Source organism: Callithrix jacchus, chromosome 7 (assembly GCF_049354715.1).
Source record: "Callithrix jacchus isolate 240 chromosome 7, calJac240_pri, whole genome shotgun sequence".
In the NCBI taxonomy this organism is placed as follows: domain Eukaryota; kingdom Metazoa; phylum Chordata; class Mammalia; order Primates; family Cebidae; genus Callithrix; species Callithrix jacchus.
The window spans coordinates 153,634,604-153,657,829 of record NC_133508.1 but is presented as its reverse complement, the minus strand read 5'-3'; the positions used below and the strand labels follow the sequence as shown (position 1 = coordinate 153,657,829).

Here is a 23,226-nt window from a genome sequence, read left to right as displayed (position 1 = left end):
CGAGGTCAAGAGATTGAGACCAGCCTGGTCAACATGGTGAAACCCCGTCTCTACTAAAAATACAAAAAAAAATTAGCTGGGCACGGTGGTGTGTGCCTGTAATCCCAGCTACTCAGGAGGCTGAGGCAGGAGAATTGTTTGAACTCAGAAGGCGGAGGTTGCGGTGAGCCAAGATCCCACCATTGCACTCCAGCCTGGGTAACAAGAGCGAAACTCCGTCTCAAAAAAAAAAAAAAAAAAAAAAGAAAAAGCTAGTCCAAGTTGGCAGCTAAATCAGCAAGACAGATTTCGCTCATAACCAAATAATCCCAAATCTAGTAATAACCAAAAAAAACATGATTTATGAAATGTATGGGCAATGGTAAGAAGTGGTGGTGGTGAAGGTCTCAGTCCTATGAACCAATAATCCTTCAACTTGGAAAGTTAGACGGATCACATACACGAAATTCCTATTTAAGATGATGGCCAGAGGCAGCCAGGACTCTCAGACACCGCTGGTGGACGTGGACCATGGTACAGTGCCTCTGGAAAACCACTCTGGCTGTTTCACATAAATTTAAATATACGCTTAACTCTATGGCCCAGCAATTCCACTCTCACGTTTTATCCAAAAATTAATAAAAACATACATCCAGCTGGGCGCAGTGGCTCACGCCTATAATCCTAGCACTTTGGAAGGCCAAGGTAGGCAAATCACCTGAGGTCAGGAGTTTGAGACCAGCCTGGCCAACATAATGAAACCCTGTCTTTACTAAAAATACAAAATGAGCCGGGCATGGTGGTGTATGCTTGTAATCCCAGCTACTCAGGAGGCTGAGGCAAGAGAATTGTTTGAACCCCAGAGGTGGAGACTTCAATGAGCTGAGACTGCGTCCCTGGACTCCAGCCTGGACAAGAAAGCAAGACTGTGTCTCAAGAGAAAAAAAAAAAAAAGAAAGAAAGAAAAAGAAAAGATATATCCAACAACAGACAACAAGAAGAATGTTCATAACAGCCAAAATGGTACAACCCACATGTCCATCGACTAAGAGAATGGATAATATATTGTGGTACACTGATACAATGGAATACCATTCAGCAAAAGTAAAAAAAATAAGCTGTTGAAACAAACCAAAACATGGATAAATCTCAAAATCATTATGCTGAGCGGGGTGGTGGGTGTGAGGGAGACAGACCATATGATTCTAATTATATTAAATTCAAAAACAGGCAAAAATTAATCTACAGTGATAGAAATCAACACAGTGGTTGCCTTGGAGAGGCGAGGGTGAGGCAGAGATTGACTAGGAAGGGCCCAAGAGAATTTCCCGGGGTGCACATGCATGCCTAAAAAATGTACATGTACAAAGGGTCCTGTCAAGCTTGAGGTTCTTAGAAGAAAAAGGACCTAGGATTCTTTCATCAAAACCCCTAGATTTCCATAAAGAAACTGAGGCCTACAAAGGCTGTGACTGCTCAAGGTAACGGAGCTACTGAGAAATACAGCCTCCAAACACCCATCTCAATGCCTTTCTCACCAGATTATCCTGGAGCAGCACCAACAGCTTCCCAAAGTAGTTCTCAGCTATGAGGTGCAGAGGAGATGTGGAGAAAGCAGCGCCCTCATTGTAGGCCACCAGCACCTCTGAATGCACATCCAGGAGGAAACTGACCGCCCCCCCCGCCACGCTCCAGGGTGACCCAGTCCTAGGACTGGCCCCATCCAACCACCAGCCACCCCACAGCCAAAGCAGGCAGCACTAAAGACATTTGCTCACTGCTCAATGAAGCCCATGTTCAACCCACAACTGTCGCTTTGTGTCCCAAGAGCACCTTGTGTGCTCCTAGGAATTCCAAGTCCATCTATCTGATTATAAATGCTTACCTGTGTGTACGCAGAGGTATGTACAGATTTATGCTTATCTACAGTCCTACATCTATCTTTACAGCTGTGTATCATACGCTGCTTTGTTTATGAGGGGCAAGGCTGGACATGTGTATATATATTTCAGGATGTGCAGAGGGTGTGCAAACATGTTTCTGTGTATAGTTCAGATGTTTATTTAAATCAGATGGGCTGCCAGTTGGAACCTCGAGAAGAACCCACTCAATGTTTTAAAAAATGAAGTATATTTCAAAAATAATATAAAATATAAAAAAGAAAATTAGCTTTTCTTTTTCTTTTTTTTTTTTGAGACGGAATTTTGCTGTTGTTACCCAGACTGGAGTGCAATGGCACAATCTCGGCTCACTGCAACCTCCGCTTCCTGGGTTCAAGCAATTCTCCTGCCTCAGCCTCCCGAGTAGCTGGGATTACAGGCAAGCGCCACCATGCCCAGCTAATTTTCGTATTTTTAGTAGAGATGGGGTTTCACCTTGTTGACCAGGATGGTCTGGATCTCTTGACCTCGTGATCCACCCGCCTCCCAAAGGGCTGGGATTACAGGTGTGAGCCACCGCGCCTGGCCCTCCAGCTTAAACACTGAATCCTTGAATTCCTGAGCAGAGTAGGTGTCTGGAGCTGCAAAGCTGCTGTTTCCTTTGCAGAGAAAGTGCATTCTTCAGTTTGCCACAGGCTCCTTCACTGCACACAACAGCAGTGACACTGAGGCACTGCAGAGACTGCTGTTAACCCAAAGCTTGTTTGAGATATTTTTGCCCCCTCTTGTTGACCCAGGGCCTCCTTAATTAACTTATGTTCCTCTACCAGGTATCCGTGTGTGCAGCCTCTGATTTACTGCATAGATCTAGTAGTAATGTTTCAGTCTGGGCTGCCCCACGTTTTTCCCTCTTCTTAACACTACGTAGGTTTTCTGGGTTTCCTTCTCCTTCTTATACTGTTCCATTTTGAAATGAGTTGTGGGAGACTTCAGCTTTTCCCTTCCCTTCCCTGTCGTCAACCTGGCTGGCTTCTTTTCACACCATGCAGAGCAGGCCAACCAATCATACTTCAGAAGAATCCCCAAGCTACCAAAGGGCAGGACAGGCTGTTCTTAGACCAACAAGAGACCAGAGGACGTAGATAAACTAATTAGCATGCTAGGAAAATAAAGACAGAAACCCAAGAGAACCTACTGCAACAAGACTTAGGAAAACATTTACAGAAAGGAGTCTTGGCCACGTGGCAGTGTGCTTACAGACGGCCGTCGATCGTTACCTGAACTTCCTCTGTCCGGGTGGAATCGTTTGCCAACAGGGGCTCTCCAGTGGGAGCTTGAATGGTGACAGACTTTTCTGACCCTCTGCCATCTTTACTCCGGGGTGATTTGTGTCTCTCTCTAGTTCTCTCCCTGAAAAACAACAATGAGCTAGCACATTTATGCCATGTTAATTAACTCTCTGGGTTCACAGAAATGTAAGTATCATTTTGAACTTAGGAAAATTCTACACACATATACATGGGCCCACGTGCACACGCAAATGCACACACAGCATCAAAACACGTACATCCTCACCACTCTTCAAGGGGTACACAGATTTTTACTGCCTCCTTAATATTTTCCTTCTGCCATTCCAAGACCCAAAACAAAGAGTCACTCTTCCTTTATCAACAGCGATATTTTTTTCAAAGACTAAAATTGTAATTTTAGAATTTCTGTAGCTAGTTACACCTTCCTGTAATAATTACTGGTTTGATTTGGTTGAATTGTGTACTTCTCATTCTTACGAGTTCAAAACTAAGTCATTCCCATAGGTTCTAGCTGAACTTGAAGACAACCACAGAAACAAACAAGCTAGGGCAAAAGGCACCAAGAGTTGTGGAGGGTGTGTGTGTGTGTGTGTATGTGTGTGTGTGTGTGTGTGTTCGGGGAGGATTTCAGGCCTCCTGAAGAAAGCAGTCTGCTGCATCATTTTACCCCACAGGAACTTCCAGGGTGGTCTTCCAGGGTGATTGTAAGAATCCTGCCTGGGGGTCATTCATGAAATTCCAAAAGGAACCAATCACTGTGGTTCCTTTTGTGGCCACCTAAGGACTTCTCAAGGGTCAGTGAGTTCCCTCAGCCTCCTGCCCCCACAGCCTCCTTGACATCAGCCCTGCTTCCTACAATCACTCACCCTCATTGCCAAGGTCTCCCGGGCAGGACAGAAGCAGATTTTGGAGACAGAGATCTTGGTTCCGCCCTACCAGATGTGTGATTGTGCACAAGTTATTCAATCTGTGAAAACCTCAGTTTCTTTATGAAATGGTGACACCACCACCTAATGTAAGTAGTGCTCAGTACAAGGATGTGGAGTAAGTGTTAACATACGGTGGCTGTAATTGCTATGACCATTAGCCAATGTCAAAGAATGGTGACTTCGCTTAGTGACACAGAGTGCATATACCCCGGAGAAAGAGATGTAAGTAGAGCTATTAACACACGACATATCTTCTGTTAACCTACTACTTAGCTTAAGAAAATGCAGATTTTGACCTCATCATTATCTCCCTGGGATAAGCACTGATTGATTCCTTCAAAGAGCCAGGAGGCTTCCGTGGCCAAGGGAATCTTTTGATGACAACTCTATCCCTAGAGCACAACTTATAATTACAATCTATTGCTGATTTAGGTGTCCCCACCCAAATCTCCTGCTGAATTGTAACCCCCAATGCTGGAGGAGGGGCCTGGTGGGAGGTGTCTGGATCATGGTGATGAACCCCTCATGTTTGCCCAGAGTAAACATGGTTTGGTGCTACCTTCACAATAGTGAGGGAATTTTTGTGAGATCTGATTTTTTAAAGTGTGTGGCACCTCCTCTCCCAGCTCTTGCTGCCGCTTTCACCATGTGAGGTGCCTGCTCCCCCTTCGTCTTCTACCACGACTGTGAGCCTCCTGAGGCCTCTCTAGAAGCCAAGTCACTGTCAGCACCATGCTTCCTGTAAAGCCTGCAGAACCGTGAGCCAGTTAAACCTCATTTATTTATGAAGGTCTCAGGTATTTCTTTTTTTTTTTTTTTTTTTTTTGAGATGGAGTCTCGCTCTATCACCAGGCTGGAGTGCAGTGGGGCAATCTCGGCTTACTGAAACCTCCTACTCCCTGGTTCAAGCAATTCTTGTGCCTCAGCCTCCCACATAGTTGGGATTACAGGCATACATCAGCATGCCTAGCTAATTTTTTTACATTTTTAGTAGAGATGGGGTTTCACCATGTTGGCCAGGATGGTCTCGATCTCCTGACCTCGTGATCAGACCACCTCAGCCTCCCAAAGTGCTGGGATTACAGGCACGAGCCACTGCGCCCAGCCAGGTATTTCTTTATGGCAATGCAAGAACAGACTAATACAACTGCTAAGTTAGACTCTAAAAATAGAGGTGTTCTGGTCAACTCAGGTATTTTGTTTTAACAAGGCAGCTAGGGAAACAGCCAAATAAGCAGAGAACTTGGTTGTATACCCAGAGATACATCTATCAATGCCAATTACCTCACATCCTACCTCACCATTCTCCAGAGCCCAAAACCCTAACCAGTGTGTCTTAAACTTTAAACACAAGTGTCGAGAAAAGCTACCCTGGATATGAGGTAATTGGCATTGTTAGATGCATTTCTGGGTAAACGGAATTTTATAGAACTTACAGAATTTATAGAGCACTTTGCTGAATGCTTCACTATATTAATTTCATTCAATCCTAATAATAATCCTATGAAGCTAATATTATTGTCTTCATTTTACAGACAAGGAAACTGAGGCTCACAGAGTTTAAGTTACTTCCCAAAGTAGTATTAGAGTAAGTGGCAGACCTGAATTCGGGTCTGTTGCCACCACTTCTATTCAAACCCACTATGGTGCACGAAGATTTTATGGCATAAATATTCCTCAAGCTCATTCTCACACCCTTATACTTTAAAACTAGGAGAGCTATGAAATATGCCTTTGAAGCTACTGCTAGGAGTCACAATTGGACCGCGACCTTAGATAGCACAGAGCTGTGTGCCCAACACTCTGGGCTGTCAAATACAATCACTTCAAAAGGCACCCACTGTGAGAAACAATAAACAGTTTGGGAGAGACTTTCCTTGTGTTTGGTCAGTTTTAGAACTAACCTCAGAATAAGTCTAGAATGGCTGCTTCACCCGGCCCTGCCTTGGGCCAGATGGACACGGCCCCTCTTCTATCTTAATCCATTTCCACTTCTCCCGACTGCTCTCACATTTATCACTCTCTCGGCCACCAGCCCAGTCACATGCTCACCTAACCCATCTATCTATTCACTGGTCCCATGGGTCAAATCTTGTGACAGCACAAATTCCACTGGAAATCAAAATTCTTTCACTGAGAGCCAGTTCCCGGATCCTGAACCCTACCAGGGCAGAAAGCAGGTGGGGAGCCACCCAGGGGTGGAAACAGCCTCGCTCAGCAGCCAGGGCTCCCATCATCAGCCCTCCCAGCCTGGCTCTTAAAGGGCCCAGGAGCACCCAAATGTGAAATAACTGTCCAACAGTTCCCCTGGTAACACTCGAGGGAAACCAGAGAAGAACTTATTGTCTGATAACCCAAGGAAGGTTTCTCAGTCCCCAGATCCCAAAACCCTAACCAGTGTGTCTTAAACTTTAAACACTTCTTAAACGTAAAAAAGTGTACAGAAGAACTACCCTGGTTATGGACTCAAGTGCAGATTTCTTGGCCCCACTCTCAAATAATTTTCTGGAAGGGAGACAGCAGAAGTCAACATTTTCTCTAGCAACCGAGGTGACTGCAGGTGGTAAAGGAAACTTGCCCCAAGATTCTCTTGCCAAATGCTCCTGGAAGGAGGTTGTTGGGTGACTGCTTGGAAGTCTGCCTCTTTGTGAAATGCCCTGTATACAGCAGGGACTTGATAATGGGAGCCATGAGTATAATGCTCAGCTGCACAGTGTTACAATACACCGCGCCGCTTTATTAAGAAGTGGAGGAATTTGGGAGAAAGGCTCAGGACAGCGTGCAGTCATGACTGAGGGACACCCTGAGCCGAAAGCCTTTCACCCACTGTCAGGTGAGAGGTGAAGGTGACGCACTTTCCGTCAGCTCAGCACCAGCACTGCGCCAGGTACTGGTCATGCCACCAAAGGAGCAGAACCTGCCACACAGCTTTTATTTTTAAAAAATTATTAGAAAATTAGAGAAACGTTAGCAGAAATCACTGGTCCCCAATTACTGCTCTACGAAGGTCTCTGAGCCAAGCCAGGGCTTCACAGTGACACTCTACAAAAATCCTGCCATTCAGTGCTTCCCAGTCTGCAGAACTGCGAGTCACAGTGTGGCCACCTCACTGTAACATGTATTCAAATGCTCACCCCTGTAGCACCAGATGCCATAACTCCAGGGGAAACCTATGGTTGCCAAGCGCTGTCTAGAGAGGGTTCCCCAATAATGAAGACAATCCGTTCATGGCGTCTAAGAGTATGGAAATGGGAGACCAGGGGAGCAAACAGGCTGCCAAGCCACAGGAAGGTGTGTTGCAAACACATGTACACTTGTGTGTTTTTCCAACTCTGACTCAGTGGTCTGGATCCCTTCTGTGCCTTTGCTGGGCTGCTGTGTCAACTAGGAGGGTTTTTCTTTGTATCTTTATCTCTGAATCTGTCTGCATGCAACATCTGCTGTATGAGTAAAGATAAGTCAATCTGTGTGTGTGAGGGGGCAGGAAGAGCAAGTGGTGGCATGTAGGCAGCCGGGCATGTGTCTGCACCACACGTGTGTGAGTAAATGCATCTGTTTAGGTGCTTCTAGAGCTAAGCCCTTGGGGGCTGCTGTCACCCTCCTCGTTCCAGCCAGAACCCCTGTAATTACCACTGTTCCCACTTACAGTCAGCATTTCCTGGGAAGATTATTTAGTCCTGTTTCTGCTGTTTGCCTATTTCTATTTGGGGAAAGCTGGCCCCACCGGTTACTCCTCCCTTTCCTTCTCTCCCACCACCCACGACCTGCCCTTTCTCTCTGCTGGCTACTGGGGCCCAGCTGGCTGCTTCCTCTTGGCTGTGACGGGGTAGGAGGGCTGGGCGCAGGGCACACAGACTCTGAAGCAGTCTTGGAACAAAAGCACCAATTCCTCCACTGCCCCAACAGCCCTCGTGTGTATTTCAGCACATTAGCCACATGAGTCACACTTCATTTCCCTTTCCAAAAGTAGCATTTCCCTTCTAAAGAAACAAGGTGGGCCCGAAATCTGCTGAGGGCACCTACTAACTTTATAAGTTTAGACAAATAGCGTTGCCCTCTGTGCTTCTATTTCATCACCTGTAAATGGGGCTACGACCTCCCATCATTCTGGGACTGCTGTGAGAATACAAGATAATGGCTATGAGGGGCCTAGGAGACACCCCCAAAGCAGTTAACATGGCTGGCAGCTGCTGTGTTTAAATCAGGGACCTTGTGCTCCAAGCCCAAAGGTCAGGTGGGGCCAGCAAGAGTCCACACTATTCTCCCAGCAAGTTAACTGGACACCCTCTGGAGACTGCAAGCATCACAAAACCAGGCCACTGACCTCTTTGTTAGGAAAGAGTCACTTATCATCTGCTTGGAACCTGGCCAGTCTTCTAAGATGATCACGGTGTCATCAGGCATATCAAGTGTGGTGCATTTCATTATTCCTCCCTGAGTTGGAGTCTGATTAAAATTACTATAGAGCATGGTTCCCGCGTCCCCCCCAACCCCCCGCCCCTTCCTACCCTTCCATTCAGGTTCCCAACAAACCTCTGAGCAGGGCAGCCTTCACAGGGACACTCCTGGGGCAAAACACTCTTGGCTGGGCCTAGTGCATGTTCTCATGCCCATCTCATACACTCTACTGCTAAACTTTCTTCAGGCCCCAGCAAAGTAGACCACAGCCCATGCTCTCCAGGGACAGCACCCCTCAGCCCACAGCTGCTGTGCCCTGCACTGCCATCAGCTGAGAATCCGCCACGGGTAGGTGGTCGTGGCGTTTTTAAAGAACCCATGGAGTGCACTACAAATCTCTAAGGCTCATCTCCTCTCTCAGAGCTTTTCTCAGAGTAAATATCTAGGAACATTTTTTGAATAATTGATTAAAAGTCTCAGCTTGTATTAACATTTGCCAAGTACTTTCCACATGGGTCCAAGAATGCATTAGAAGTTCTGCATGTTGTTTTAATTGGAAGTTACAGTCTCTTTGAGTCACCACAAGGGCACTAGAATATCAATTTCTGGGGACCCCAAGAGGCCTAAGGAAATAGCAGAGCGTAGCGATGGGCCCCGAAGCGTGAAAGTCAGAACTTGAGTGTAGATGAAAGAGGCCAGAGATGGTTCCCACAAAGAATACTGCAAGCCAACCTCCTTTCTTCACCCAAGCACCCAGAGGGAAGCCTGGCATTGACAAGGGAATTGGTAGGGCTAAAAACTGGTGCTTTAAAATAGCCATTTCTGGTATTTCATAACCAAATCTGGTAAGTTTACCCACTAGCTGAAATGTATGATTAAATTATTACGGCCAGAGGGTTTCTGACTGTCTCTGGAGCTGGGCTCTGCCATGTCACCCCAGGCCCCGTCCAGCGGCACCTGCCCCAGAGCTCCTTCCTTTTCTCATCCTGATTTGAAAGCCTTACCTGGACTCCAGCACAAGCTCCATGACATGTTTTCCCCAAATTTTTATGATAAGAGCAAGACATAAAAATTTAGGCAAGTTAAAAAGAAAATACAACCATTGTCCTATACTCAGACACAGGCACCCTCACCATGTGAGCACTCATCATACACATGTAACTATTACGGCAAACAGCATTTTGAATTCTGTTTCTTATAACGCGGTCTCAGACCGTGTTCTCATGTCATCACACATCTTTGAGAACCTTTCCTTTATACTCTATTCCACTCATTTCTAAAAATTACAAAACATACACTTGTCAAAAAACTGAACAAGTACAAAAACATAAATGAAAGTTCCCATCAGTCTTCAGCTTCTGCCAAGCCTCCCCCTGTGGAGGACCACTCCTGGCGGCTGGGAGAATACCCTCCCAAGCCTCTTTCTATGTGAGTGACCCAGATGGGCTTGTAAATAATTAGATGTATGTAGCTCACTGCTGTTTTACAGAACAAAATCTCACTCTGCATTTGGCTGCTTACATGGAGAACAGCTCAGTTAGGGAAAAACCACTACAATCTCTGTTCCCAAGTCAGTGCAGAGCTGGGCGTCTGGATTGGAGCCAGCTGGTACCTTGGAACATGGTACTGAAATGCCGAGGCCTTCAGCATTAATCCAACCACTGGCGAGTGACCTCCAGCTTGTACTGTGTTACATGTTTTACATGCATCATCTCATTTAATCCTCTCAACAGCCCTGTAGGAGAGGACTACTGTACCCATTTCACAGATGAGAAGGGTAAGTAAATGGCAGCACTGCAATTTCACCAAGTACAATCCTAACTGGCACAGCGCCACCTATCTGTTCACTGATTTCTTTATTTGTTCATTTGCTCTTCTACTTAGCCAACGTTCTGCAGGTGAGTAGCACAGCAGGCCCTAAGAACATCAGTGCACACCTGTCTGTCTTGCAGAAAAGGGGGAGTTTGACCAATATCACCCAGGATAATGTTTTCAAAACCCAGACTTGTTCACCTTAAGATTAGTCTAAGAGAAATAAGGTGCCAGGCCAATCTCACCAGTTCACGAAATAAGCCTCAGGACAAAGGCATAATGGACAATGAGTCAACAATTTCAGGTGAAAAGCAACGAGCAATGGACATTTTTAAATCTTCCATTTACATTCTTCATAAAGCTTTCAGGAGCGCCGATACCTATGAAATACCCAGAAATGCAAAACATTTCCACTGCAGGAAGAAACATTAATTTAAAATCCATTGTGAGAAATTACAGTCATCCACTCTAACGGGGGCTGTGAAATGTAAGCTGGTAGCACAGTTACTCCCAAGAACCTTAAACGCTCTTAAAGCTCAGCTTCTCACGCACCAATAGACCAAACCTCCAGCACCAAGTCAGTGAAAAGCGAGTGTAGAGAACTCCACCAACCTGTAGGTTTCCCCAGACGGAAAAGCGGAATAATGAACAACTTACATACCCTTGTCTGTGAGACTTTTTCGAATGACTTGAATAGTAAGAATATCCAGAATAAGTGGATTCGGTATCCATAGCAATGGAGGGCTTGCCCTTGAGGAAGGAGTAGGTACTGTATCTCCTTAGAGGTAGAGAATTTCACCCAGACTCCTAAAATCTCGAGGAGTCTGGAAATTAGAAGAGGAGCCACTCTTCAACAGGAACAAATTCTGAGAAAGAGGAAAAAACATGACATCAATCTTCGAGTGACAAAGCCACACCTCCTCTCTGGGGTCTCTCTCATGGAACAAGCAAGGAGAGGGGGTAAGCCAACTGAACTCTAAATGCCCCGCCTGTGCAGCAACCAGCTTCCCCAGGTGTGTGGGAGGGAGACAGGACTGGCACTGAGCAGGCTGAACCCTCATCACAGCAGCAGGAAAATGGGAGGCACTTGTCCACTTCCTCAGGACAATCTGAGCCCTGCTCACTGGCTTTAGGAGATGGCTTTCCATATCTAAAGCCCTCCATACCATGCCCAGCCCCCCACTGCCAGTTTGCTAGTTATAAAAACACCCCGTGAAGTTGCTTTTAAGGGATTTGGTCATAATTTCCAAATGCCAATTAAAAAAACACAAAGATCTTCCATCTTTTTGATCCAAGATCCAAATCTCTGAGAATTTATCTTAGGAAACTAATTTCTTTTTAAAAGAAAAATTATTGTTGTCTCATTGTCTATAAATAGTAAAACGCTACAATCTAAATGCCCCCAGAATAAAGGAATAGGTAAGGAAAACATGGTTCATCCACCAGGAAAGTATCACATATGTTTCAAATGATTATTATAAGAAATGGAAACTCTCATAGTGACAAATTTTAAAAGCAGGATACAGTACTGTTGATACACAGTGAATCAACATTACAGTTAGTCATAGAAAATTGCTTATGTAAGGATAAAGATTTTGAAAAGGAGACACAGAAAATGAAAGCAGGTAATAGATTATTTTCAGGCTCCTGGGTTTTTTCCCACATTTTCTTTCGATATTGCTTTGTAATAAAAATAAATTGGAAACATTTCCAAGGACATTCCTGAGCTCCCACATGCTAAATTTTTACTTCTAGAAAACTGAGATCCACAAGTTCTGTCTCTCTCTGCACCCCTCACCCCAGAGCTAGTCTCTGCTCCATAGGGTTCCTTCTTCCAGCCTGGAAGCTGAAACTGCAAACACAGCCAGTGAGGTAAGTGTGAAGAAAAAACAAAGGCGCTGTAAATGCCATTCCTGAACCCTCCTGGCAGGAGGCCAAGCTTTCCTGACCCCCCAGCAACAACACAGAAGTTTGGTGGGAATCGGGTCAGCCCAAATCGCCGTGCACCACCACCACAGCCCCCAGCGCCTCCAATCCCAGTTAGGATGCATTTGCCCTTACCATTCATTCCTCCTGGAAGTCAGGTATGTTCACTTCCAAGGTCTGCCACCCAGGGCCAGCCTCCTTTGACCCGGATGCCCTGACTATGATTTCACTTCTCCTCTGCCATCAAGAGCCCAAGGCTAGCCCTGGGGAAACCTGAGTTCTAGTCTGAGCTCAGCCACTGTGTAGTACAACCTGGGATAAGCCACTTGCCTTCTTATGCCTCAGTTTCCTCATCTGTTAAACAGGGTAAACCAACCCGCCACTGACCTCACAGGTTGATCTGAAAATATAAGCAGATAAAGTTTCCAGAAGCGGGTCTAACCTAGGGTTTTACTCACTTCTTAGCTATCAAGCCCCAGCTGAAATTAGTAAACCTCTTTGAACATGTAACTGTAAAATGGAAATATCTCGGTTGCCATGAAAACCAAATGAGCTAACAACTTTGAGGCACCCAGCAGGAGACCCAGATGTGCTAGGTAAATGAAACTTAGTGGCTACCACGACTCCCTTTAAGGCTTCTTTTTTTTTTTTTTTTTTTTTGAGAGGGAGTTTCGCTGTTGTTACCCAAACTGGAGTGCAATGGCACCATCTCGGCTCACCGCAACCTTCGCCTCTTGGGTTCAGGCAATTCTCCGGCCTCAGCCTCCCGAGTAGCTGGGACTACAGGCGCGCACCACCATGCCCAGCTAATTTTTGTATTTTTAGTAGAGACGGGGTTTCACCTTGTTGACCAGGATGGTCTGGATCTCTTGACCTCGTGATCCACCCGCCTCAGCCTCCCAAAGTGCTGGGATTACAGGCATGAACCACCGCGCCCGGCCCCTTTAAGGCTTCTGAAACTCCTGTTCCTCTGTCTCTCTGTCTAATGAGAGAAATACTTGGAAAGAAGCAGGGCAGACAGTTTCTGTGCTGGCCTTCCTGCCACAAGGCTCGCCTATGGGCTCACCAGCAGTCAGACACAAGGGAGCTCGCATCTCAGCCCTACTAGTTAGCCTATTAACTAGCTATAAACCCGGGTAAAGCAGTTTCTCCCTGGAGCCTCAGAGATTTCCCAATCCATAAAAAGGAAGCAAGGCAGCCTATTATGGGGGAGAGGGGAGGGAGGTAACTGTAAAGATTAGATGTGAAAACAAACACAGCAGGCCTTTTTAAAAATGCTGTTTTGCTCCTGGACTTACCCTACTTTCCTAGAAGACTTCAAGAGCTGAGTCATCTTTTTTCTCCCTACTGTCTCCACCATTTTCACTAGCAGTTTCAACCAGCTTTCAACACCTCAGTCTCACTTCCTTGCTGCCCTGGGCTTTGCTGTTTTCTCACCTGCTTCACAAAAGGCAGACATCAACATTAGAAGGTACATCCAAGATACCTAACCCTGCCTGAATTGAGATCCTCACTGAAAGCCCCTCACCCAGCTCTCTGCTGATCTGCAGATTCTCATGTCCAGTTCCCTGGTCCAGAACAGTAAATTCCCTCTTTTGTAGATTCATAATGAACCCTTCTCAACTCCTATACTCTTTCTGCCTTGCAACCCACAACTCTGGATTCCCCATTCCATCTCAACTTCTGGCTACGTTTTGCTAAATGCTGCTAGAGTGTCTCAGAGGCAGGCGGCCCAGGCCCCACAGATCTGGGCAGATCCAGCTGGGTGCTTCCTGGCTGTGACATCAGGGGCAGATGTTTGCCTTTCTGAGCTTGTCCAACCCCGCCCTGTAAAATGAGGTCATTTAATATTCTCTCTTCCCAGGGTTCTTACAAGAATTAAGTGCAACTGCAAAGGTAAAGTCTCCGGCCCATGGTAACCCAAGTTTTATTCCTTGCCCCTCTGCCCGAGGACTTCATTCCCTGTCCTCATTTGGCCAATCATTAAGACAACTCCAGGCCTGTCCCTCAAAGGAAACCATGGGTCCCAACTGCCCTCCAGGGAAAGTCTTATCTAACTCTACCAACAACCTTCCTCCGGTTTCCTTCCCAGGATTCCTGCCTGTACTTACCAAAGGAGTGGTCTACACATGCTGTCACTCCCTCCTTCTCCACTGTCACTCCAAATCCCCATCCACAACACTCCACTGAAACAACTCAAAGTTGGCCAGGGATCGCTGTGAGCCAAGCAGCATCCTTGTCCTCCTCCCCCAGTGCTTATTCCATGTATGAGTCCATCCACTTCCAGATAAGTGGCAGCTACAAGGCCATGCTAGGCCTTGACATAGGGCACAGCAATGACAAATGCATGCTGCCTGCCCTGACAGGGCTTCTCTGCAGCTGGCCAGCCTCCAATTTGACGGTGAGTATGTTACTACTTCTCTAACACCCTCTTTCCTCCCCACTCATTACCTTATCCCTTGACATTCCAAACTCTCCTCATTCTTCTCCATCCACAGATTTACTGTGGCAGAAACTCCTGAAGACAGCAGCTATGTCTCCACCCAGGATATTTTGAATATAACTGGTATCCAACAAATACTTACTGTAAGACTAAATTCCAAGTGTATATTTCCTACTGAGATTCCTCTCGCTCCCCTTGGGAATACCATCACCCCTCTCATAGGTGTTCTCCAGTATCCTGTCCTGTTCTTCCCAATTTCTCACTAAATAAATACCCTCATCCTATGAATCCAATCCTGTGCCGCCTTCAACACCCTCTCTGATCCTCCCCCTTCACTCTACTAATTCACAGCCACCCACTTCCTCCGGGCTCCACCTACATGGGGCTAGACCACTACAAAGCCTCCAGGTATCCTCACCCCATCCAGTCTACACAGCTCAGGCCCCTTCTAAGTGATACCATTTCTAACAGTTTCCAACTCTTACCCTTTCCAAGGTCCGAGTGAGGATTAAGGAGATGCAATCAAAGGCAAACTGATAGAATCCAAAGTGAACTCATTTTAACAGAGTCTGAGCCAAGGTAAGAACTGCAATAGACTTAATAGAAAAGGATATCCTGAAGCTTATCACTGCAATGATATATCTAGGAGATAGTTCCCTTGCATACACAAGAAGTTAACAAGACTCATGATAAGGGCAGAAGGAATCCCTTATCAGAAAGGATAATAAAGCAATGAAAAGGAGTCAGGTTCCCAGGGTAATAATCTGATAGGCTGTCACACTAACATGAATGGGACAGTCACATAAAGGTGGGAATATGGCTCCCAGAACCTGGAACTGTCTATCATACTGATCCCTGACACGACTCATCTTGTGTTTGGCCCAGGTTGGACAGCAGCCAGAATGACCTTTTAAATTACAGTGCAGACTTTACTTCCCTGTTTAAAACCTTTCCATGTGTCCTACTGCACTTTAAACACAATACAAACTCTTTCATTTGGTATGCAATGTCCTGCCCGTGCTCCAGCTCCCTCCTCCTCCTCCAGCTCCAGCTCCTTTAAGGTGGAGGCTTAGGGCTTTGGCAGAGCCCAGAGTATCTGCTGGTACTCACCTTGTACATGCCCTGTTTTGCCAAATTCCTGCTCATCAGTCCTCAATTTAAACACTGCTCCTTTCAAGAGGCCTTCCCTGATGCTCTAGTCTCGATCAGGCTCTTCTCTAGCGCCCTGTACTCTTCCTTTCTATCCAATTTCCAGTTATACATTTGTTTGTGTGATCACTTACTGTCTAGATCCTCTGCAGGCTGTAAGCGCCACGAGGACAGAGTGACTTTCACGACTGTCTCTCCAGCTCCTAGGACATTATGGGTACCTAGGAGTACCTATGAAGGTATGCTGAATGAAGGGTTTTGTGGCATATTTTAGGACTTGAGGCCATAGATTCACTGTGGAAGAAACTTCAGAAATTATCTATTTTAGGCCATGTGCAGTGTCTCACACCTGTAATCCCAGCACTTTGGGAGGCCAAGGCGGGCAGATCACCTGAGGTGGGGAATTTGAGACCAGCCTGACCAACATGGAGAAAACCCTGCTCTACTTCAAATACAAAATTAGCTGGTCATGGTGGCACATGCGTGTAATCCCAGCTACTCGGGAGGCTGAGACTTGAGAATCATTTCAACTCAGGAGGCAGCGGTCGCAGTGAGCCGAGATCAGATTGGTGCCATTACACTCCAGTTTGGGCAACATGAGTAAAACTCCATCTCAAAAAAAAAAAGAAATTATCTATTTTAAATCCTTAGTTTTAGAGGTGATTAAAAAAAAGATGCAGATATTAGATAGAGCAGTGATACCGGAACTATCAAAAACCAGAGCTATCCTACTGGCTCGCATGGCAGCCCCCCTCAGGGGGCAGAGGTCATACTGCAGACACACTGAGTAAAAAGCAGCAGCAGCCTCTTTCAGCCACTGCTCAAGAGCATCCCACCTCACCTGTCACCCACCCCTTCAGAGTGCATTGCTTGGCATTGCTTGGGTTGGAGCTAGAAGCAAACATCAGGACAGGGCCACGCTCATCAAACCACATCACACGCAGGCAAGGTCAACCCTGGAAGACAGGCGCACAGGGTGTTTCCGAGGGGCTGTGTCCTCAACTCTGGACTTCCTAGGCAAAAATGTCAGAAAGAACCTCCTTTACCATCCGTCATTAAAAGCAAAATGAAGACTGGCAGCCTCAAACAGAATTCTCCCCTAAAGTCGTGTTCACTCATATAAAAATCCTACTACTTAAAACGAAAACACAGTGTTTAGCAAATTGTGTGAAGGAAATAATATGTTATGATAATGACAGTGGTAAACATAAGCTAACCTTCGCAAAAAGGAAATTATAAAAACATCAACAGCTCTGCCTACAGCTATTAAGGAATTAAGGGAGCTCTGGTTTGGAAAGTTACTCTGTAAGGGGTACAGAGACACACACTGAATTTAAACAGACATTTTGCTTCCTCTGCAGTAGATCTATTTCCAAGGGAAAGTGGCATCTGGTACAACCATGCTTATATACACCGTGTACATTACTTTGAATATTTGATTATTATATAGAATTCTACAGGGTTTATGCTATTATTATTTATATTATGTCTTGAAACTAACATTCTTCTTAGGGGTGCCCATTTTTAATTAAATAGCACTCAAGGGGAATGTGACAATTGAAATAATTTTGTTTAGAGTCAACTATTCTAGAGAGTAGCAATAAGCCCAGATTGTGGAGTTAAGAGCATTAAAATCCTGGCTTAGCTGTGTGACCTCAGAGCAAGTTACTTAACTGCTCCTTGCCTCGGTTTCCCTAACTGTAATAACAAATTTTATTTTACTTACATTATAGGTCTGTGGTGGGCATTAGATAAGAAAATTCATAAAAATTACTAGAACAGTGCCCAGCACATGGTAGGCACTCACAACTGTCAGCTACTACTCGTATTCACTACCAGGAAATTTGAAATTTGTCCAGTTAGGAAGAACTGAAGGGGTTGCATGGCATATAACTTCCGTATCATTTGTACCAAAAATATACCATTTTTCTGGTCTCTGCTACCACCTTTACTACTATAAACTATAGCTAAGCAACAAGTGATTTCTATTCTGTTCCTTACAGGCCTCTATTTACCATCCCCAGGTTGAAAGCAAATGTTGGAGAGACCAGAGAAAACTGTGTGTGTTTTAGTGGGTTTATTTGGAGGGGCTTGGGGCTGAAAAGGAGGGGCAGAGATGCAGGGCAAGATCTATAAAACATTTTGAACTTCTGTCTATAAACCATCAAACATCATGCAGGTCACTGATGTGAGGATCCGCTGAGCTTATGGCATTTGTGACAAACCCAGTGATTCTTTTATTACAACAGCTTATAAATGAATGATTCTGGGTCATTATTTACAAGGAAAGAAAATATCTACTTCGTTTTACTTGTTTCACCAATGAGTTCAACTCACCTTGCCAGAATCACTTCTCTCTCCAGTCATTAATTACCCTGAAACACCTCCAGCAGCTGGGTACAGATTTCTGAAGAGCTGTGAATTGTTAACACATCTGCAGTTCTGTGATGTATATTTGTTTGCAAGTGACTCCCTTGTCCCCTGCCAGATACTCAAACTTCAGAAAAATAGATCTCGTGAGTACTACCTCCTCTGTAAATTTGATGGTATGGGGTCTAATCACTGCTGTTTCTATAGTGGGATTCAAAAGGACACTGCTAGAGACAGCAGAACCCACATATAGCCTTGCACCAAATTTCAGAGGGACCAATATGCTAACAGAAACACAGTCCAATTACAAGCCCACCTCATTTTGTCCATCTTAAGGAAAATAGAATAGCACGATGCCCAAATCACATGCCCTATACAACAAGACCCTAACCAGCTAGCTGACTTTACCGAGATGATGGTAATAGTCTAACAGTTTATGGTTGTCAAGTGTTTACTATGTGTTGGATGCTGTTTTAAGTCACTCACATGTAATATCTCGCTTAATCCTCATCACAAGACTTCAAGGAAAAGAAAACATTAGTATCATGTTAGTTAGGGAAACCAAACCGACACACTGGAGCCAGGGCTTGAACGATGAGAGTCTAACTCCAGAACCTGTGCTCTTAGCTACAGAAAATTTACAGCATTGCAGCAATTACCAGAATGGCTTATTTCTATAGAGGAGTATAAGCAACAATCATAAATTGTCCCAAACTACATATAACCCCACAAATAATTTTGCAATTTCAACTTCTACTCACAGGTTCTGTGTCCCAAGCATTGTGGGGCACTCAAAAGAAAAGAAATGAATCTAAAATAGTTCCAACTCCTAAGGAGCTCACAGCCCCAGTGTGGAGACCTGCAATTAAAACATAATGTGATAAGGGCCCATCCCACCCAAATAGGTGATAAAGCCTAGGACAGCAAGAACGGTGTGTGTGTGTGTGTGTGTGTGTGTGTGTGTTAAGGGGATGATAACAAGGAGGATGCCTTCTTCATTCAGCACATTTATCCTTCAACAAAGGGTGACATGGAATTGGTGCTTGGTAAAGAAACTTTAAATTTCCTTTATGGTTTTGTCCTGTTACTTCATACATAAGACAATAAGAATGTACTGCTTGGCAAGTAGTCTTTACAAATATGTCACTCTCAAAATTCTTCTCCCATTTTACTTACAAATGCAGTTGCAAGCAAGCCTCACTGCCAACATTGTTAACAGTGAACTTTCACCCAGAGTGTTTTCACTAATTACACAGAGACAGCAACGTTTCGGAATGTTTAATGCTCACGGATAGGTGAAGCGTGTTATTTCTTTGAACTGGAAAAAGAAACAGTTTCCTCCCACAAATCAAAGCCCCAACTATATCACATCGATTTAATTCAACTCTAAAAACTCTGTAATTAGTGGTTACAGAAAATGGCTAATTACCTCTCCCTGTATTCAGGCAATTTCTGCCATCTCATTTACAGAGCCTGGGAGCTGTGTACTCAACCCACCCACTGAAAGGAGAATGCTAATTATCATTGTTGATTGGTGATATAAGTAATAATATTTTTCAGCAACCCTGTAAAATTTATAAACATGTCAGTGAAAATGCCAGATTCTTCACAGTTTGTTAGCTTTTAAACTAAGAGTCTAAGATACATTCATTTCTAACCAAAGCCAGGGCAAGAGTTTTAACAAAATGCACTGGCCACCCACACAATCACCATCGTAAGGCGCTCCAATACTTCCTAAGCAGCGTCTAAGGGCGCTCACGACGCCTTCGCAGGGTGGGCATTACACCTGGTTTGGAGAAGTGAAAACTGAGCAACAGATTTCTCGACTCCAAGTCTCATCTGCTCATCATCCAGCAGCCAGGCCGCGGCTCCGCCCCACTCCTGCCGCCACCACGGACGCGTTTAAATTTTAATAAAGCTTCACACTTCTCCAGGCGGGATGCTTGGGCAGTTCAAAGGCTGCAGAAGGAAATGAAACCCTGCCGGTGGCGAAGGCTGCCCCGGCGCGGTGAGATTTCCTCCAGCAGGGACACCTTGGGCAGAGACCCGCCGGGCGCCTCGGCTCCACCCCGGCGTTTTTGAAAGTAAACTCCTACCTGCCTGTTGCTCTCTCCGAGGCGCAACCGGACTCGCCCCCCAGGCCTCCAGGGCCGGCTCAATTTTTTGTGAGCGAGGCGTGCACACAGACCAGTTCTGTCCCGGTTCCTGGCGAAGGGCCAGTCGGTGCCCGGGTCGAGCCCCTCCGGGGGTGGGAACCCGGGTGCGCGCCCGGCTCCCGCCCTGCACGGCTGCTGCAGCCGCCCGGTGCCTCCAACGCTCGGCCACTCCCTGCCGGCCTGCCCGCCGCCCCGGCACGCGCACCCGAGGGGCGCACCCAAAGGCCGGGCAGGGGAGAGAGGGGCGTCCGAGGCGTGAGCAGGGCACCCCGGGACCCCAGGGACTGGGGCGCGGCGGGGATCGCACGGCAGAGCCAGGAGGGGCGCACTGCGCGGGGAAGAGTGGAGTCGGAGGAAGCGCGACCCGGAGCGCTCCGCAGGAGGGAAGGGAGCTCGCTGGCTGAAGCGGGAGCCGGAGACCCGGGGTCGAAGTCTGGAGGGGCGAGTGCGGGAGGAGGGCGCAGGGGCACGCGGGGTCCCGGGTGGGGGCGTCTCCCTGCCAAAGGTCTGTCCGCGGGGCCGCCGCCGCCGCGCCGCGTGGGTCTCTCGCGGGACTCACCTCCGCGCCGGCCGCCCGGGCTCCGCGGCCCGCGGTCTTGGCTCACAGCGGCCCCGGCTCTGCGGCCTGCGCTGGGCTCCTGGAGAGGCAGAGCCCCGCCGCCGCCGCTGCACTGCTGCTTTCCGCTTCCTGTCCCGGCGCCGCCCCGCAGCCCGAGCCCAGCCCTGCGAGCCCGGCGCGGCCGCGAGCCAAGAGCAGCGAGCGCTGCCGGCCCCGCCGCGGGCCCGGCCCACCTGCAGCGCAGGGCGGGGCCCGGTCCGCGGGCGTCCCCCTCCCTTGGTCACCGCCCCGACCCCACACACCCGGGACACACACGGAGGCGTGCACTGTCACACTCGTGCACAGGACCCGGGGAATGACACTCCACACACACATTCACCCTCATACACACACTCACACTCTACACAGACAGCACAGCCCAGTAACCCACCCTCTTTGGGGCAGATATGGGCACTATTAACACAAGGTCCAGGGATTGGTCTCCCCCCACCCCGAGACCCACCCTCCAACATATCTGGAATCTCAAGCACATACGCACACACACACACAATCATACACAAAATTCAAGTCCATTTGCCCTCAGCAGCGCCCCAACCCACATATTCACACGGCTCAGGGATTAATCCCCCAACCCCACTCAACACACTCATATACGCACATTCCAAGAACTGACTCACAAATGTCCATATACACCACATCTCAACCCATATACACACACTTAAACACACATGGAGCCCTGGAAATAACTCATTAAATGACTCCACAAATAGCCACACGTGCGCTCACACCCAAACACACAGGCTCATACACGCACCCTACAAACCTACAAACCACCACAGCAAGCCTCTCCTCTCCCGTCCCCTATCAGAGCAGGCTCTCAGAAACTGCTAGATGAGCACATCTCTGCAAGCAGGTGGCTGAAGCTTCAGTGCAGATTCCAACCAGGTACACTTCCCTCTCTGAGCCTTTGTTTCTCTGTCTGAAAAGTGGAGAGAATGCCGATGCCCGCCTTGCAGGATTGTGGTGAGTGTTACAAAACAGTTGGCAACGCTTTTCAGGAATATTTGCACTTTTCTTAGTTGTATTGTGTTGGTAGCATTAGGGCTCCTCACGGATCATCTCCATTCCAGGCAGGACTTTCCAGTGGAAGCAGTGTATAATGAAGTGCCGAATTTCTTTTTTTTTCTTTAAATATATATTTTATTGCATTTTAGGTTTTGGGGTAAATGTGAAGAACATGCAAGATTGTTGCGTAGGTACATACATGGCAATGTGGTTCGCTGCCTTCCTCCCCATCACCTATATCTGGCATTTCTCCCCATATTATCCCTCCCCAACTCCCCATCCCCCACTGTCCCTCCCCTAGTTTCCCCACACAGACCCGTGTGTGTGATGGCCCCCCCACCCCGTGTCCATGTGTTCTCATTGCTCAACACCTGCCTGTGAGTGAGAACATGCGGTGCTTGATTTTCTGAAAGAAGTGCTGAATTTCTTAAGAGTTGTCTGCAGGAGTATTTTGGGTAGTTGCAGTGGAGAAACACAGGTGCACCCTAACTAACCTTTGTCAGGGAACTTCGGCCCCAAGAAGCCAGTCACTCCCCTGACCACCTCTTCCTCATCCCTTCTAGCCTCCATTTTCTCCCACATATGTCACACTTTCTTGAAAAGACACCCATATGTTCAGTGTGGCCAGATTTTCACCACTCCTAACCCCCAGGCTCTACTGCCCCACTCAGTGGCCTAGACGGTCTCTCCCCCACCCCTAGCCTCCCAGTAGGCTTCAGAGAGCAGATGTTGCTGACTCAGGCAGCCAGGTTCCTATAGGTAAAGCCAACAGTCTATTCATCCAAATCAGCACTCAGGTGCAGAAATGTAGAACATTATAAAAACATGTCTCTCTCATCTCTGGAATTTAAGCCTTTCAAAAGTTCAAACAGGCCAGAGATTTCCAAGTCTCATTATGCACCTGAATAGCTCCAATGTAACACAGAGATCTTCAATGAGTTTTCAGAAAGTAATTCTAATTCACTTAGGTTCTTATGTCTAGCCACCTTACCAGACAATGTTCTGTGGGAAAGAGGAGTAGTTGCAAATAAGTTATTTTAAAATAATAAATTCACCTTTAAATGCCATTTAGAGGCCGGGCGTGGTGTCTCATGCTTGTAATCCCAGCACTTTGGGAGGTTGAGACAGGCAGATCACTTGAGGTCATGAGTTTGAGACCAGCCTGGCCAACATGGTGAAACCCAGTCTCTACTAAAAATACAAAAATTAGCTGGATGTAGTGGCAGGCTCCTGCAATCCCAGTTACTCAG

General features: G+C 46.7%; 1 protein-coding gene across 3 annotated transcripts in view; it reads right to left on the bottom strand.

Moving 5' to 3' along the window:
• VANGL1 (VANGL planar cell polarity protein 1) overlaps nucleotides 1-21,042 on the bottom strand; it is a 53,034-nt gene extending 31,992 nt beyond the window's left edge. Inside the window, exons 1-4 of one of the 3 annotated variants that reach the window (XM_035252557.3) lie at nucleotides 20,912-21,042; nucleotides 13,533-13,671; nucleotides 10,970-11,174; nucleotides 3,137-3,269 (exon numbers count right to left, since the gene is read on the bottom strand). In XM_035252557.3, coding sequence (XP_035108448.1) covers nucleotides 3,137-3,269; nucleotides 10,970-11,040 — 204 coding nt within the window. In that variant the 5' untranslated portion in view covers nucleotides 11,041-11,174; nucleotides 13,533-13,671; nucleotides 20,912-21,042. Of the gene's footprint in view, nucleotides 1-3,136; nucleotides 3,270-10,969; nucleotides 11,175-13,532; nucleotides 13,672-20,292; nucleotides 20,788-20,911 lie in introns of those variants that run through there. The other 2 variants (XM_002751272.7, XM_035252558.3) reach the window with 2 other exon arrangements.
• Nucleotides 21,043-23,226: the final 2,184 nt, after the last annotated feature.